At 42.5% G+C, this 17356-nt stretch overlaps 1 protein-coding gene across 1 annotated transcript in view; it reads right to left on the bottom strand.

The window, feature by feature from the left end:
* The window catches only part of RAB39A (RAB39A, member RAS oncogene family), a 40534-nt gene extending 36371 nt beyond the window's left edge, over positions 1-4163 (bottom strand). The window contains exon 1 of the mRNA XM_070803363.1: positions 3753-4163. Coding sequence (XP_070659464.1) covers positions 3753-3979 — 227 coding nt within the window. The 5' untranslated portion in view covers positions 3980-4163. The remainder of the gene's footprint in view (positions 1-3752) is intronic.
* Positions 4164-17356: the final 13193 nt, after the last annotated feature.

The following is a 17356-nucleotide window of genomic DNA, read 5'->3' as shown; positions in this document are numbered from 1 at the left end:
AAAAACAATGATGTATTTATCAGAAAAGATCTTTAAAATCTAACAATTTAACCATCCTTTACAATAAGTTTAAGAGCTGCTTTTATGGATTAAAGACCTAAATGGAAGACCAGAAACTATAAAACTCTTGGAGGAAAACAAGGGCAGAACACTCTCTGATGTAAATCGCAACAAGATCCTCTATGACCCACCTCCCAGAGTAACAGAAATAAAAACAAAAATAAACAAATGGGACCCAGTTAAACTTAAAAGCTTTTGTACGATGAAGGAAACTATAAGCAAGGTGAAAAGGCAGCCTTCAGAATGGGAGAAAATAGCAGCAAACAAAACAACTGACCAAGAATTAATCTCCAAAATATACAAGCAGCTCACAAAGCTCAATACCAGAAAAATGACCCAATCAAAAAGTGGGCCAAAGAATTAAATAGACATTTCTTCAAAGAAGACAGACAGATGGCTAATAAAAATATGATAAGATGCTCAACATCACTCATTATTAGAAAAATGCAAATCAAAACCACAATGAGGTATCATCTCATACAGGTCAGAATGGCCGCCATCAAAAAGTCTACAAACAATAAATGCTGGAGAGGGTATGGAGAAAAGGCAACCCTCCTACACTGTCAGTGGGAATGCAAACTGGTACAGCCACTATGGAGAACAGGGTGGAGATTCCTTAAATAACTGGGAATAGAACTGCCATGCTGCTGCTGCTAAGTCGCTTCAGTTGTGTCCGACTCTGTGCAACCCCATAGACGGCAGCCCACCAGGCTCCCCCATCCCTGGGATTCTCCAGGCAAGAACACTGGAGTGGGTTGCCATTTCCTTCTCCAATGCATGAAAGTAAGTGAAAGTGAAGTCGCTTAGTCGTGTCCAACTCTTCTCGACCCCATGGACTGCAGCCCACCAGTCTCCTCCATCCATGTGATTTTCCAGGCAAGAGTATTGGAGTGGGCTGCCATTGCATTCTCCGAGAACTGCCATAGGACTCAGCAATCCCACTGCTGGACATACACACTGAGGAAACCAGAATTGAAAGAGACATGTATACCCCAATGTTCATTGCAACACTCTTTACAATAAATAAGACATGGAAGCAACATAGATGTCCATCAGCAGATGAATGGATAAGGAAGTTATGATACATATACACAATGGAATATTGCTCAGCAATAAAAAAAAAGAACACATTTGAGTTAGTTCTAATGAGGAGGATGAAACTGGAGCCTATTATACAGAGTGAAGTAAGTCGGAAACAGAAACACCAACACAGTATATTAACATATATAAATGGAATTTAGACGGTAATGACAATCCTATGTGCAAGGCAGCAAAAGAGACACAGATGTAAAGAACAGGCTTTTGCATTATGTGGGAGAAGGCCAGGGTGGGGATGATTTGTGAGAATAGCACTGAAACATGTATATTACCATATGTAAAATAGATGACCAGTGCAAGTCCAATGCATGAAGCAGGGCACTCAAAGCTGATGCTCTGGGACAACCCAGAAGGATGGGGTGGGGAGGGAGGTGGGAGGGAGGTTCAGGGTGGGGGGGACACATGTGTACCCATGGCTGATTCATGTCAATGTATGGCAAAAACCACCACACTATTGTAAAGTAATTAGCCTCCAATTAAAATAAATTAATTTTTTAAAAAAGAGTTACTTTTAAGGGAAGTGTTTTAGATTCAAGAAGATTTTACTACATATGCTAATGCTATGCTAAGTCACTTCAGTCGTGTCCGACTCTGTGTGACCCCATAGACGGCAGCCCACCAGGCTTCCCCGTCCCTGGGATTCTCCAGGCAAGAACACTGGAGTGGGTTGCCATTTCCTTCTCCAGTGCATGAAAGTGAAAAGTAAAAGTCAAGTTGCTCAATCGTGTCCGACTCTTAGCGACCCCAAGGACTGCAGCCTACCAGGCTCCTCCGTCCATGGGATTTTCCAGGCAAGAGTACTGGAGTGGGGTGCCACTGCCTTCTTAATTATTAGTAGTTGCTAGAAGTTTAAAGTATAAAGTTATGGTATAGAAGTTAAGGTATAAAGAACATGTTTTTACTATATTCACTTTAGTGGCTCAGAGGGTAAGAAGTCTGCCTGCAATGCGGGAGACCTGGGTTCGATCCCTGGGTCAGGAAGATCCTTCGGAGAAGGAAATGGCAACCCACTCCAGTATTCTTGCCTGGAAAATCCCATGGACGGAAGAGCCTGGCGGGCTACAGTCCACGGGGTCGCAAAGAGTCGGACATGACTTAGCAACTTCACTTCACTTTAGAGGGTAGAGCAAGATCTACTGTAAATGCTTTTTACTGACCATGAAATATCTTAATGTTCATCTCTGACTGAGATCACAAGTGAATGAATTTGCTGTCAACCTTACAATGGTAAAACTGTAATGAATCTTAGAGATCATAATGACTCCATTTTACAGATGAGGAATTAGAGTTTGAAAAATTATTTTAAAGGAGGCTCTTTCTCTTTTTCTCAGAGAAGTAGGCTGATCTCACTCAGAACGGGTGTTGGATGGGGTGAGGGGGAGCCATGTTTGGGAAGTATGGTTAAGAAGTACCGATTCCAAAAGTAGAAGACTACCAAATGTTTGCTTTAATGAGTTCCAGTTGATAATAGAACCTTAAAAGAGTCCCAAACACTACAATATATCAGATCCCTTACCCTCCTCTAAAAAAAAAATGTTCTTGAATCCTAAAAATTTTAAATGTGCTTCATATCTGATTCCATCTTGAATATCTAGGAAATGCATACAATTTACATTTAGTTTTTATTTGGCAGTCACTTTTGTGAAATCCTTCAGGCTTTCAGTGAGCATGGAGAATGAGACTATTTATTTGTATTCCTCCTCCATGTAGAAAAGTATTTCCCGATCTATTATCACCCTGGAACGTTAAGTACCTATTATAAATAAAATAAAGGAAAAGTTCCTAACAAATCTCAGTATGTACATCTCTCTTTTCTCCATCAGAGCACCAGTGATGACAAACTTCTAAAGACAACTCAATCCTTAAAAAACAATAACAATGAAACAAACAAAAACTCCTCAGTTGTGACTGTGTCCTTGGTTGCTGTACAAAACACACTCTCACGGGTCCTGGCCCTGTATTTCTGATGACCACATTCCGTGCTGTGAGATATTCAGACCATTACCGCATTCATCTCCGTCTGCACGGTGCCCAATGAGCTCATGCTGTAATCTGGGCTGGAGCACTGCTTGCTGTAAAGCTAAACGAATCAATCACGAATCTGGGAATCCTTCTATGCAGTTCTCCGGGGCTGCATAGATGGGAAGCTGCTCGGTCAGAGGAGGAAAAGTGGAGCTTGGAGAAGGGTAGCCAGGTCAGGGCGTGCGCAGCGAGGGACGCTGAGTTTGGGGAGAAGGCAGCAGGGGAACCGAAGAGTTGGGGATTAAAATGCCAGCAGGGCCAGAGCGCTGGGTAAGAGGGGCTGGTGAGGGTAACCTGGGTTCAGGCGGGAAAGGAAAAACGGAAAGGGGGCGCAGGAAATGGGAGCCAAAGAAAGAAGTGAGAAATTGCGGAGGAGGAAGTCGTCCCTGGAAGAGGAGGGGCAAAGGGGAAGCGAGAATGGAGTGTTTGCACTTTCGAGAGGGAAGGGCCAGATCTACTCCCGACTCGGGCCGGTGCAGCCAACGCTTAGGGAGGGGGCCCCAGGCGGACGGAGGGGGCGGCGCGGTCCCTGGGGGCGGGAGGGGGGGGGCTCCCAGCGCCCGGGGTCCTACCTGAACCGTTCCTGTCCCGCCGTGTCCCAGAGCTGCAGCTTTATCCTCTTGCCGGGCTCGATCTCCAGCAGGCGGGAGAAGAAGTCCACGCCGACGGTGGGGTCGCAGGCTGGGGAGCGCAGCCCAGGAAAGCGGCCCTGAGTGAAGCGGTGCAGGAGGCACGACTTTCCCACGGTGGAGTCCCCGATGACGATGAGGCGGAACTGGTAGATCCAGATGGTCTCCATCGCTCACGTGCCCAGCTGACTCTAAGGCCGCCCCACCCTCCTACCCGCCGCCGGGCAAATAAAGCGGCGGGAACTGTCCGTTCAGCACCTCCCCGGCGCCCGCCAGCCGGCTTCCAGCATATTCCTGCGGCTGCGGCCGCCACCAGGTCCCCGCCCTCTCTGGAGGGAGAGGCGGGGCCCGGCCGGGGAAGGGGCGTGGCTTCAGGCCAGGGGGCGGGGCAGGGCCGTGAGGAGGAAGCGGCGGGGCGGGCGGGGGGCGCGGAATAGTCTAGCTGCTCGCGAATTCCCGCCCCCGACCTCTGTAAATCAGTTTTCCCCAAAGCTCACTGGGCGCTTTGGGTGTGGTGAAAGGACGTGACAGCAGCAATGACCAATGAAAATGAAACAAGGTCTCAATTCTGGGAGGGTCAGCCAATGAAAAGTGAAAATCATTTTCTTTTACAGGCGTCAGGGCGGGCTCGTCAGATTTCGGCTCTGATTTTTGAAAATGTGGTTTCCACTTTCATCGGGTTTGACCAGCTCTGTGACCACTGTTGCTGAACCAGATATCTCTTCGCGGCTTTCTGCTCTCCATCCTTGTTGACTGCCACCTCCCAGGTGTTCTAAGGTGAAGGAGTTGAGAGCAAAGTTGAAATAAATTTGCAGAGCAAGTTCTGGATGCTTCAAGCAAGGACGTTGGCCGTTGCTCATGCCACCACCGTCTCTTCCTCACTGCTTTCATTACTACGGAAGAATAAGAAAAATGCCAATCGCCTCCATCGTCTCTAGGGCCCTTTAGTTTGGGGAAGGAGAGAAGGAAAGACAATGAAATAGTGAGATGTTCATAAAAGCTCCCATTCTTCTCAGTCTCTGTTCTACATACATGTCGGAAAAATCCCATAGTGTTCTCTACTTACCTTGTTTCTGGTCAGGAATCTGAGTAAACAAAGCACACCTGAATTCTGGCGAGATTCTCATGCCTTTCTTCAAACTGGTTAATAATGAATTCAAGGTTTATCTTTTAAAAGTTAAGCAGTTTTAAAGTGAATTTTTGTTAAAATAGAATTTTAACAATTCAACTTTTTTCTTGTCCACATCCAAACTTATACTTTCGTTATTCAGCTTTACTTCCTTTCTTATTTAGGAGGAATAAGTTTTGTTTTCAAAGATATGTTTAATCCTTTTTAAAACCTTTTTTTTGAAAGTAGTCTTTATTTCATACCATTTATCCCTCAAATCTCCCCATTTCCAATTGTTTGTACTTCCAAAGGACATACTCAAATAATCACAATCCTGAAACCAAGCAAAACATCTTTCTATTGTGTCTTTTCTTTAGATTTTTGTTTTGTCCATTTTTCTCCTTTTCAAATGTTAAAAAAAACTATCTATTCCCATTTCTTACCCACCAGTTAGTCTTCAGCCCTCTGCATGCCCAATATGTACCTGTTATTGCTTTTGATAAGGTTGCCAGAGACTTTCCAACTACCAAATCCTCCTCACCCTGAAGTGGAGCAGGACTCTGTGGTCCTTGCGCCTGCCCCATCATGTCCTCTGCCTGCCTGTTGTCTGAGGAAAACTTTAGCCAAGGAAAAGGTTTAATCAGAGAAGTGAGAAATGCTGAAACAAAGGAAAACAAAGGAAACTAAATAATAATAATGTAGTCATTAAGCATAGTCAAGGACTTTTAGCTTTTTCTCAAGGGCTATAGGTAATATTATGAGCCATATCCTGTGAGCTGTCTTATAGATACTAAAACACCAGGTGGGGAAGTTAGCTACATGATGGCCAGCCTGTACCCAGGACATGACCTGCCACAATTCCAAGAACTGGCTGCAAAGAAATGGGAACAAATGAACCTGGAACTAAAGATTAACTGTATCTAAAACAACCAAGTCAGACCACTGATGACCGATTTGAAGATAACTGTTAGAGATGACTGTGCTGTTTCTGCCTTAGACACTTATCTCTCTATAAAAGCTCTCACCCACTACTTGTCGGGAGTGGGGAGGATAGTCAGCCTTTGCACAGATGTGTCCACCACCCTCCCCCAGTCCAGTTGCCAGTGTCTGAAATAAAGCAAACTTTCCTTTCCACCAAGCTGGCCTATTTCTTGGCTTTTGAGCATTGAGCAGCCAGACCCGATGACTCCCCACCCACCACACCCTTTTGGTAACAACCTCATCATTTGTCTTTAGTTATTCTTGACCCCTCTGTAGTTTTTGTTGATTAAACTCTTTGGCTGAAAGCTAATTGGCTGACTCAACTCTTAAAACCACAGTCTTCTTTCTTCTAGTCCTTCTCCAGTTAGGGATGGCCAAATGACAGAGGTGGAATCAATGAGACATAAAGCTTTTGTTTTTCTGATGACAAAACCCTTACTGGCCATCACTTTATGGCCTTTCTTTTTCCTTCCTACCTGGAAAATGTAACATCCATGTGTGACCATAGAGGTGAAGGCTAGATGCTTCAGATGGTGGTAGGAGAGAGGAACAACCTGAGACCCTGATGGAGTTGTTGATCTGTGGTACCAGTTCTGGACATCTTCTTGTTTGAGATAAATTAATCAGTACCTGTTTAAGCCAGTGGTGATTGAATTTTCTATAAGTATAGCCTAAAAGATGTCCTTTTCATTATAGGGGACTGGAATGCAAAAGTAGGAAGTCAAGAAACACCTGGAGTAACAGGCAAATTTGGCCTTGGAATATGGAATGAAGCAGGGCAAAGACTAATAGAGTTTTGCCAAGAAAATGCACTGGTCATAACAAACACCCTCTTCCAACCACACAAGAGAAGACTCTATACATGGACATCACCAGATGGTCAACACCGAAATCAGATTGATTATATTCTTTGCAGCCAAAGATGGAGAAGCTCTATACAGTCAGCAAAAACAAGACCAGGAGCTGACTGTGGCTCAGACCATGAACTCCTTATTGCCAAATTCAGACTTAAATTGAAGAAAGTAGGGAAAACCACTAGACCATTCAGGTATGACCTAAATCAAATCCCTTATGATTATACAGTGGAAGTGAGAAATAGATTTAAGGGCCTAGATCTGATAGATAGAGTGCCTGATGAACTATGGAATGAGGTTCGTGACATTGTACAGGAGACAGGGATCAAGACCATCCCCATGGAAAAGAAATGCAAAAAAGCAAAATGGCTGTCTGGGGAGGCCTTACAAATAGCTGTGAAAAGAAAAGAAGCGAAAAGGAAAGGAGAAAAGGAAAGATATAAGCATCTGAATGCAGAGTTCCAAAGAATAGCAAGAAGAGATAAGAAAGCCTTCTTCAGTGGTCAATGCAAAGAAATAGAGGAAAACAACAGAATGGGAAAGACTAGGGATCTCTTCAAGAAAATCAGAGATACCAAAGGAACATTTCATGCAAAGATGAGCTCGATAAAGGACAGAAATGGTATGGACCTAACAGAAGCAGAAGATATTAAGAAGAGATGGCAAGAATATACAGAAGAAATGTACAAAAAAGATCTTCACGACCCAGATAATCACGATGGTGTAATCACTGACCTAGAACCAGACATCCTGGAAAGCGAAGTCAAGTGGGCCTTAGAAAGCATCACTACGAACAAGGCTAGTGGAGGTGATGGAATTCCAGTTGAGCTATTCCAAATCCTGAAAGATGATGCTGTGAAAGTGCTGCACTCAATATGCCAGCAAATTTGGAAAACTCAGCAGTGGCCACAGGACTGGAAAAGGACAGTTTTCCTTCCAATCCCAAAGAAAGGCAATGCCAAAGAATGCTCAAACTACCGCACAACTGCACTCATCTCACACGCTAGTAAAGTAATGCTCAAAATTCTCCAAGCCAAGCTTCAGCAATATGTGAACCATGAACTTCCAGATGTTCAAGCTGGTTTTAGAAAAGGCAGAGGAACCAGAGATCAAATTACCAACATCCGCTGGATCATGCAAAAAGCAAGAGAGTTCCAGAAAAACATCTATTTCTGCTTTATTGACTATGCCAAAGCCTTTGACTGTGTGGATCGCAATAAACTGTGGAAAATTCTGAAAGAGATGGGAATACCAGACCACCTGATCTGCCTCTTGAGAAATTTGTATGCAGGTCAGGAAGCAACAGTTAGAACTGGACATGGAACAACAGACTGGTTCCAAATAGGAAAAGGAGTGTGTCAAGGCTGTATATTGTCACTCTGTTTATTTAACTTATATGCAGAGTACATCATGAGAAACGCTGGACTGGAAGAAACACAAGCTGGAATCAAGATTGCCGGGAGAAATATCAATAACCTCAGATATGCAGATGACACCACCCTTATGGCAGAAAGTGAAGAGGAACTCAGTAGCCTCTTGATGAAAGTGCAAGTGGAGAGTGAAAAAGTTGGCTTAAAGCTCAACATTCAGAAAATGAAGATCATGGCATCTGGTCCCATCACTTCATGGGAAATAGATGGGGAAACAGTGGAAACAGTGTCAGACTTTATTTTTCTGGGCTCCAAAATCACTGCAGATGGTGACTGCAGCCATGAAATTAAAAGACACTTACTCGTTGGAAGGAAAGTTATGACCAACCTAGACAGCATATTCAAAAGCAGAGACATTACTTTGCCAACAAAGGTCCGTCTAGTCAAGGCTATGGTTTTTCCTGTGGTCATGTATGGATGTGAGAGCTGGACTGTGAAGAAGGCTGAGCGCCGAAGAATTGATGCTTTTGAACTGTGGTGTTGGAGAAGACTCTTGAGAGTCCTTTGGACTGCAAGGAGATCCAACCAGTCCATTCTGAAGGAGGTCAGCCCTGGGATTTCTTTGGAAGGAATGATGCTAAAGCTGAAACTCCAGTACTTTGGCCACCTCATGCGAAGAGTTGACTCATTGGAAAAGACTCTGATGCTGGGAGGGATTGGGGGGCAGGAGGAGAAGGGGATGACAGAGGATGAGATGGCTGGATGGCATCACTGACTCGATGGACATGAGTCTGAGTGAACTCCGGGAGTTGGTGATGGACAGGGCAGCCTGGCGTGCTGCGATTCATGGGGTCGCAAAGAGTCGGACACGACTGAGCGACTGATCTGATCTGATAGCCTAAATACTTTTATGTCTTGGTTTCTACAGAAGCATTCTTTCTTAGTTTCTTGTTCCTTTGATCCATATCTTACATATTAAAGTTCATAAGAGATCTGTCTTTCCTTTCTTTACCCTTTCCCCTGTTTTCCTTCAGTTTAAGCTGTTACTCATGATTTAATCTACTCTAGTGACTTCAGTTACTCCCTTATCAAAATCATATGTCCTCCCCCAACCCTTGCTCTGTATTCAGATTCATATTTCAAACTGCCTCTCCTCTTAGATGTCATATAGACATTTCACAGTTGACTCTGTGTTGGTCAGGATTCTTTGAAAAAAGTTTTAGTTAGGGTGATATAAAAAGATAGGTGTGCTTATCACAAGAGTACAGAGGTATTTTCAGAATCCACAGGCTGGTCTGCAGCTGTTATCAGGAAGGGGTTGGAACCAGGAAAGGTAAAGATCTGAAGAACCCAGGCAGCATGTGTCCCTGTCTCTCTTATATTTCTTTCTGTCTGACATCTGCTTAATCCTTATCTCCCTGCAAATCAGCTTTCCTTGCTACTTAGTCCATATGGAAGACTGTAGTTGCTTCAGTTTCCAAGTTAGATATTTAGACACATATGGAAATCAATTTCCATTTTTCTGTAGAGACAGTCTGGTTGACCCAGTTCAGAATACGTGTTCATACCAAAGAGATATGGTCAGGAGAAGAGGAACATGCTGATGCTGGGAGGGATTGGGGGCAGGAGGAGAAGGGGACGACAGAGGATGAGATGGCTGGATGGCATCACTGACTCGATGGACGTGAGTCTGAGTGAACTCCGGGAGTTGGTGATGGACAGGGAGGCCTGGCGTGCTGCGATTCATGGGGTTGGACACGACTGAGCGACTGATCTGATCTGATCTGATACATGTATCCACTTTTTTTTTTTATATTCTTTTCCCATATAGGCCATTACAGAGTACTGTTGTTGCTATTCGGTCGCTCAGTCATATCCAACTCTTTGCAAACCCATGGACTGCAGCTCGCCATGCTTCTCTGTCCATCACCATCTCCTGGAGTTTGCTCAAACTCATGTCCATTGACTCAGTGATGCTATCCAACCATCTCATCCTCTGTCATCCCCTTCTCCTCCTGCCTTCAATTTTTTCCAGCATCAGGGTCTTTTCCAATGAGTCAGCTCTTTACATCAGGTGGCCAAAGTATTGCAGCTTCAGCTTTAGCGTTGGTCCTTCCAATGAATATTCAGGATTGATTTCCTTTGCACTCAAAATAGGATTGACTGGATCGATCTCCTTTCAGTCCAAGGGACTCTCAAGAATCTTCTCCAACACCACAGTTCAAAATTATCAATTCTTCGGCACTCGGCTTTCTTTATGGTCCAACTCACACATCCATACATGACTACTGGAAAAACCATAGCTTTGACTAGACGGACCTTTGTCGGCAAAGTAATGTCTTTGCTTTTTAATACACTGCCCAGATTGGTCATAGCTTTTCTTCCAAGGAGCAAACGTCTTTTAATTCATGGCCTCAGTCACCATCTGTAGTGATTTTGGAGCCCAAGAAAATAAAGTCTGTCACTGTTTTCATTTTTTGCCCATCTATTGGCCATGAAGTGATGGGACCAGATGCCATGATCTTAGTTATTTGAATGTTGAGTTTTGAGCCAGCATTTTCTCTCTCCTCTTTCACTTTCATTAAGAGGCTCTTTAATTTTTTTTCACTTTCTGTCATAAGGGTGGTGTCACCTGCATATCTGAGGTTATTGATATTTCTCCCAGAAATCTTGATTCCAGCTTGTGCTTCATCCATACTGGCATTTCTTATGATGTTCTCTACATATAATTTAAGTAAGCAGGGTGACAATATACAGTCTTGACATACTCTATTCCCAGTTTTGAACCAGTCTGTTGTTCCATGTCCAGTTCTAACTGTTGCTTCTTGACCTGCATACAGATTTCTCAAGAGGCAGGTAAGGTGGTCTGGTGTTCCCATCTCTTGAAGAATTTTCCACAATTTGTCATGATCCACACAGTCAAAGGCTTTAGTGTAGTCAATGAAGCAGAAGTAGATGTGTTTCTGGAATTCTCTTGCCTTTTCTGTGATCCAATGGATGTTGGCAATTTGATCTCTGGTCCCTCTGCCTTTTCTAAATCCAGCTTGAACATCTGGAATTTCTTGGTTCATGTACTGTTGAAACCTGGCTTGAAGAATTTTGAGCATTACTTTGCTAACATGTGAAATGAGTGCAATTGTGCGGTAGTTTTGAACATTCTTTGGCATTGCCCTTGTTTGGGATTTGGACAAAAACTGACCTTTTCCAGTCCTGTGGCCACTGCTGAGTTTTCCATATTTGCTGACAAAGATGAATTCGGTGGCTTTCTTGCTATTTTCTTTTGCTGTGTATTACAATTTGGTTAATGGTGTTAGTATTTATCCTAGCTCCTTAGACACATGAAAGTTTTTGGTACTGAATTAGGAGGCTGGGAGTTTGTGTTGCATAAAGGGGAGAGGTGAAATTGGTCTAAAGGTGGCAGAATGTAGAGCTAATTATTAGCTAATAATCTGATAGATAGTATCCAGAACAAAACTAAAATGGAAAGGAATTTAGGCAGGCCTTAGAAGAAATGGGTAGAAGGACCAGATATAGCTATAAGCTAACAGAATGAAAACTGGGAATCCATACCAAAGAAAGGTTTGTATGGCTTGGTTAGATACCACCAGCCAGAGGAAAAGCGTGGGACTTTTTATAAGGTCCTCAACCTCAGGAGAGATCTAATGAGGACACTAAGGATTTAGACACTAGATTCAGTTCATTAAGATAGAATGAAAACTTCATCTATCTTGGAATCTCCACTCTTCTTTGTTGTATTCTACCAATCATTAAGTCTTGTTGCTTTTATTTTAACAGTATTTTATAGATTTATGACATTTCTGAACTTCCCACTGTCTGTTCATTTCATTCTCTTATCACATTAGGCTACACTGCTCAAGGGCATCTCTATTAGTTTCCTAGGCCTGAAGTAAAAGAATACCACAAAAGGAGTGGCTTAAAATAACACAAAAGGAATGGCTTAAAATGCTGGACTGGATAAATCACAAGCTGGAATCAAGATTGCCAGAAGAAATATCAATAACCTCAGATATGCAGATGATAACATCCTTATGGCAGAAAGTGAAGAGAAACTAAAGAGCTGTTGGTGAAGGTGAAAGAGGACAGTGAACAAACTGGCTTAAAACTCAACTTTCAAAAAATGAAGATCATGGCACCGGGTCCCATCACTTTATGGCAAATAGATGGGGAAACGATGGAAACAGTGACAAACTTTATTTTCTTGGGCTCCAAAATCCCTGTGGACAGTGACTGCAGCCATGAAATTAAAAGACGCTTGCTCCTTGGAAGAAAAGCTATGACAAACCTACATAGCGTATTAAAAAGCAGAAACATTACTTTGCTGACAAAGGTCTGTATTGTCAAAGCTATGGTTTTTCCAGTAGTCATGTATGGATGTGAGAGTTGGTCTATAAAGAAAGCTGAACATGGAAGAATTGATGTTTTTGAACTGTGGTGTTGGAGAAGACTCTTGAGAGTCCCTGGGAACTCAAGGAAATCAATCCAGTCAGTCCTAAAGGAGATCAATCCTGAATATTCATTGGAAGGACTGATGCTGAAGCTGAAGCTCCAGATGCAAAGAGCTGACTCATTGAAAAAGATCCTGATGCTGGGAAAGATAAAAAGCAGGAGGACAAAGGGACGACAGAGGACGAGATGGTTGGATGGCATCACCAACTCAATGGTCATGAGTTTAAGCAAGTTCTGCAAGATGATGAAGGGCAGGGAAGAGTGAGGTGCTGCAGTCCATGGAGTTGTAAAGAGTTGGACACGACTGAGCAACTGAACAACAACAACAAAATAACAGAAATTTATTGGCTTATAGTACTAGTGCTAGAAATAAAAAATCAGGGTATCAGCAGAATTGGTTGCTTCCTTTAAAAAATTGTATTTATTTGGCTGTGTTGGGCCTTAATTGACGTATGTGGGATCTTTCATTGCAGGGAGTGGTCTTAGTAGTTGCCCCACAGCATATGGGATCTTAGTTCCCTGACCAGGGACGGAACCTACGTCTCCTGCATTAAAAGGTGGGTTCTCAATCACTGGACACCAGGGAAGTCCCAGCTTGATTCCTTCTTAGGGCTGTGAGCAAGACTATATTCCATCCTTCTTTCTTAACTTCTGGTGGTTTACTGGTGATCTTTGTTTGGAGTTACTTGGACTATGGATGTATCACTCCAATTCTCCACCTTCACATGTCATTTTCCCCTTGTCTCTTCACATAATCTTCCCTCTGTACATGTCTGTGTCTGTTTCCAAATTTTTTCTATTTTATAAGGACACTAGTCATACTGCATTATGACTTAATGTGTGCTGTCACTTCAGTTGTATCTGACTCTTTCTGATCCTATGGACCATAGCCCGCCAAGCTCCTCTATCCATGGGATTCTCCAGGCAAGAATACTGGAGTGGGCTTCTGTGCCCTTCCTCTAGGGGATATTTCCAACCTATGGATCAAACCTGCAGTGGCAGGCAAGTTTTTCACCACTAGCACCATCTGGACTGAATGGCCTCATCTTAATTTGATCATCTGTAAAGACTGTTTACAAATAAGATATACATCTAAAGTACTGAAAGTTAGGACTTCAAAACAACTTAATCCTTAGCAGGCCCCCGTTTTGTGTCTACACTGCTTCCAAAATTATTTTGTTGGGGCTTCCCTGATGGCTCCATTTTATTAAACACCTCCAATGACTTATTCATCCTAGGATAAAATCTAAATACCTAATAGTATCATGTATGACCAATAATAATGTGATATCTGTAATCTAATCAGTAATTCCTCTACATGACATGCTATTTATATTATACTAGCTTTTTTTCCCCTGCTGTTCTCCCTTTCCTTATATCTTTTTACCAGATGAAAATATAGTTAGCAAATTTCTATTTATCTTCCAAAGGCTCCTTTGTAGTCTTTCTAAACCATCTATGCCTTTCAAGGAGAATCAATTTGTCGCTCATCTGTGTTACTGAAGCAGGTAAGCAAAGAGTACTCTGTACTTGTACAATATCTCTTATATCTTCTATAAGATATCTCATTGAATCATGGTTATGGTTTGACTATTTCTTGCTAGATTGTAAGTTCCTTCAGGCTGGAGGGACTTCTTAATTCTTTGCTATTTCCCCAGCACACACAGAACTAGCAGTACTATACTATACAGTACTATACTAGTACTATATAGTAGTACTCTATAAATGCTCATTGAGTGAAAATGAATTGTCAGCCATAATTATCATGAACCTGAACTTTTAAACATATGCAGTGTGCACACAACGCGATGAGGTTCATGATGAATTAGAATTGATTAATTTTATGATTGCTAAAATTCGTCTCTGAATAATTCATGAATAACTTTAAAGTACATTTGAATTATGTAAGCTGAGTACAAATAATTTAATACTTTAATAAAATACTTTGTTATGTTTGTAGACATTTAAGCTTAGGAAATGGCAACCCACTCCAGTGTTCTTGCCTAGAGAATCCTGGGGATGGGGGAGCCTGGTGGGCTGCCATCTATGGGGTCGCACAGAGTTGGACACGACTGAAGCGACTTAGCAGTAGCAGCAGCAAGCTTAGAAAATAAGGCAGATAGTAGGGAAAATTTAATTTAAGAAAACGCCGTAAGCTGCTACTCAGGACATTCTGCTGAGAAAATATGGAAAATGCTAGAAAGGAGAATACTCTGTTTGTTGTTTATTAACCAGGAGTTAGGAGACTTGTGTTCTGATCCCAGTATGGCCGCTAAGTTTGGGGGACCTTTTATAAATCACTTACTCTCTCTGGATCTTTATTTCCTCATCTGACACTAAAAGGGTTGAGTTGCATCAGTGTTTTTCAAGCTAGGGGTGGTAAAATCAACCTGGTGGGAAACTACCAGAATTCAAAACAAAACTCCAGAGTACATCATACATAATAAGGATGTTTGTTGCATGAACCTTTTCTTTCAGTGACGTGTGTGTGTGTGTAAGTGTGTTGTGTGTGTGTGTGTGTGTGTATGTGTATTTTCATACTTGTCTGTGCTGGGTCAAGATGTAAAATTTATTTCTTTTGAGTCAAAGTAAAAAATTGTAAAAGCTAGATGATTTTTAATGCATCTTCTGACTTTGAGATTCTCTTAAAATGCTCAGGAATTCTCCATGCAGTATCCATGTTTGCTACATTAAATCTATACATGTGTGCTGTGATTTACAAGTGAGAAGACAACAAAAATTTTGCTGTTCTTTCAGTCTTCACCACTTAAGTAAATGGAAACACCATTTTTTTACTTGCTCAGTTCAGAAATCTCAGCCTGATGCCACACTTTTTATGTCTCCCATAAGTGTTCCACTAACAAATTTGATAGGACAATGCCTCTGGCTGCAGTAGACCTGAGAGGTGCTGCGTGTGGCATAAATCCTCTTGGAGGAAGTCGCCATTAGCCCCACCATAGGGCTACCGAGCAGATGACTCACAAATTGGAGAACAATTATACCAAAGAAGTTCTTGCACTGTTGCAAAATTCTAAGGCCCACAAAAGTTTCCTCAACCTGGGGATCCAGCAAAGGGACTGAAAACCCCCAGGGAATTTGACTTTGAAGACCAGTGGGATTTGATTATAGAGCTTCCACAGAACTGGGGAAACAGACTCTTGGAGGGCACAAACTAAACTTTATGTCCACCAGGACCAAGGAGAAAGGAGCAGTGACCCCACAAGAGACTGAGCCAGACTTGCCGGTGAGTGTCCAGGAGTCTCCAGTGGACATGTGGGTTGACAGTGGCCTGCTGTGGGTCAGGGGCACTGAATACAACAGTCCTGGGAGCGTGGGTGGTGTGTTGGCTTAAGTCCTTGAAGGAGGTAGCCATCACTGCCATTACACCTACCACAGTTTGGCCTCAGGGAGGGAACTACAGGGAGTTACCCATCAACAGAAAATTGGATTACAGATTTACTGAGCATGGCCCTGCCCATCAGAGCAAGACCCAGATTCCCCCACAGCCAGTCCCTCCCATCAGGAAGCTTCCACAAGCCTCTTATCCTCACCCATCAGAGGGCAGACAGAAAGGAAACCACAAACACAGAAAACTAACCAAACTTATCACATGAATCACAGCCTTGTCTAAGCCAATAAAACTATGAGCCATGCCGTGTAGGGCCACCCAAGATGGATGGGTCATGGTGGAAAGTTCTGACAAAACATGGTCCATTGGAGGGAGAATGAGAATGGCAAACCACTTCAGTATTCTTGCCTTGAGAACCGCATGAACAGTATGAAAAAGCAGAAAGATATGACACTGAGAGATGAAATCCCCAGGTCAGTAGGTGGCCAATATGATACTGGAGAAGAATGGAGAAATAGCTTCAAAAAGAATGAAGAGGCTGAGCCAAAGTGAAAATTACACCCAGTTTTGGATGTGACTGGTAATGGAAAGAACAATATTGCTGTAAAGAACAATAATCCTTGGGAACTTGGAATGTTAGGTTCATGAATCAAGGTAAATTGGAAGTGGTCAAACAGAAGATGGCAAGACTGAACATTGATTTTTTAGGAATCAGTGAACTAAAATGAACCAGAATGGGTGAATTTAATTCAGATGACCATTATATCTACTACTATGGGCAAGAATCCCTTAGAAGAAATGGAGTAGCCCTCATAGTCAACAAAAGAGTCTGAAATGCAGTACTTGGGTGCAGTCTCAAAAATGATAGAATGATCTCTGTTTCTTTCCAAGGTAAACGATTCAATAACACAGTCATCTAAATCTATGCCCCAACCAGTAATGCCGAAGAAGCTGAAGTTGAATGGTTCCATGATGACCTTCTAGACCTTCTAGAACTAACATCAAAAAAATATGTCCTTTTCATCATAGGGAACTGGAATGCAAAAGTAGGAAGTCAAGAGATACCTGGAGTAACAGGCAAGTTTGTCCTTGGAGTACAAAATGAAGCAGGGCAAAGGCTAACAGAGTTTTGCCATGAGAATGCATTGGTCATAGCAACATACCCCCTCTTCCAACAACACAAGAGAACACTCTACTCATGAATGTCACCAGATGGTCAATACCAAAATCAGATTGATTATATTCTTTGCAGCTGAAGATAGTATAGATTATATTCTCTACACAGTCAGCAAAAACAAGACCACGAGCTGACTGTGGCTCAGATCATGAACTTATTGCAAAATTCAGACTTAAATTGAAGAAAGTAAGAAAATTATTAGACCATTCAGGTATGACCAAAATCAAATTCCTTATGATTT

Source organism: Bos indicus, chromosome 15, assembly GCF_029378745.1.
Source record: "Bos indicus isolate NIAB-ARS_2022 breed Sahiwal x Tharparkar chromosome 15, NIAB-ARS_B.indTharparkar_mat_pri_1.0, whole genome shotgun sequence".
Taxonomy (NCBI): domain Eukaryota; kingdom Metazoa; phylum Chordata; class Mammalia; order Artiodactyla; family Bovidae; genus Bos; species Bos indicus.
Note: the sequence above shows the minus strand (reverse complement) of the source record. Positions and strands in the feature narration are given on the sequence as shown.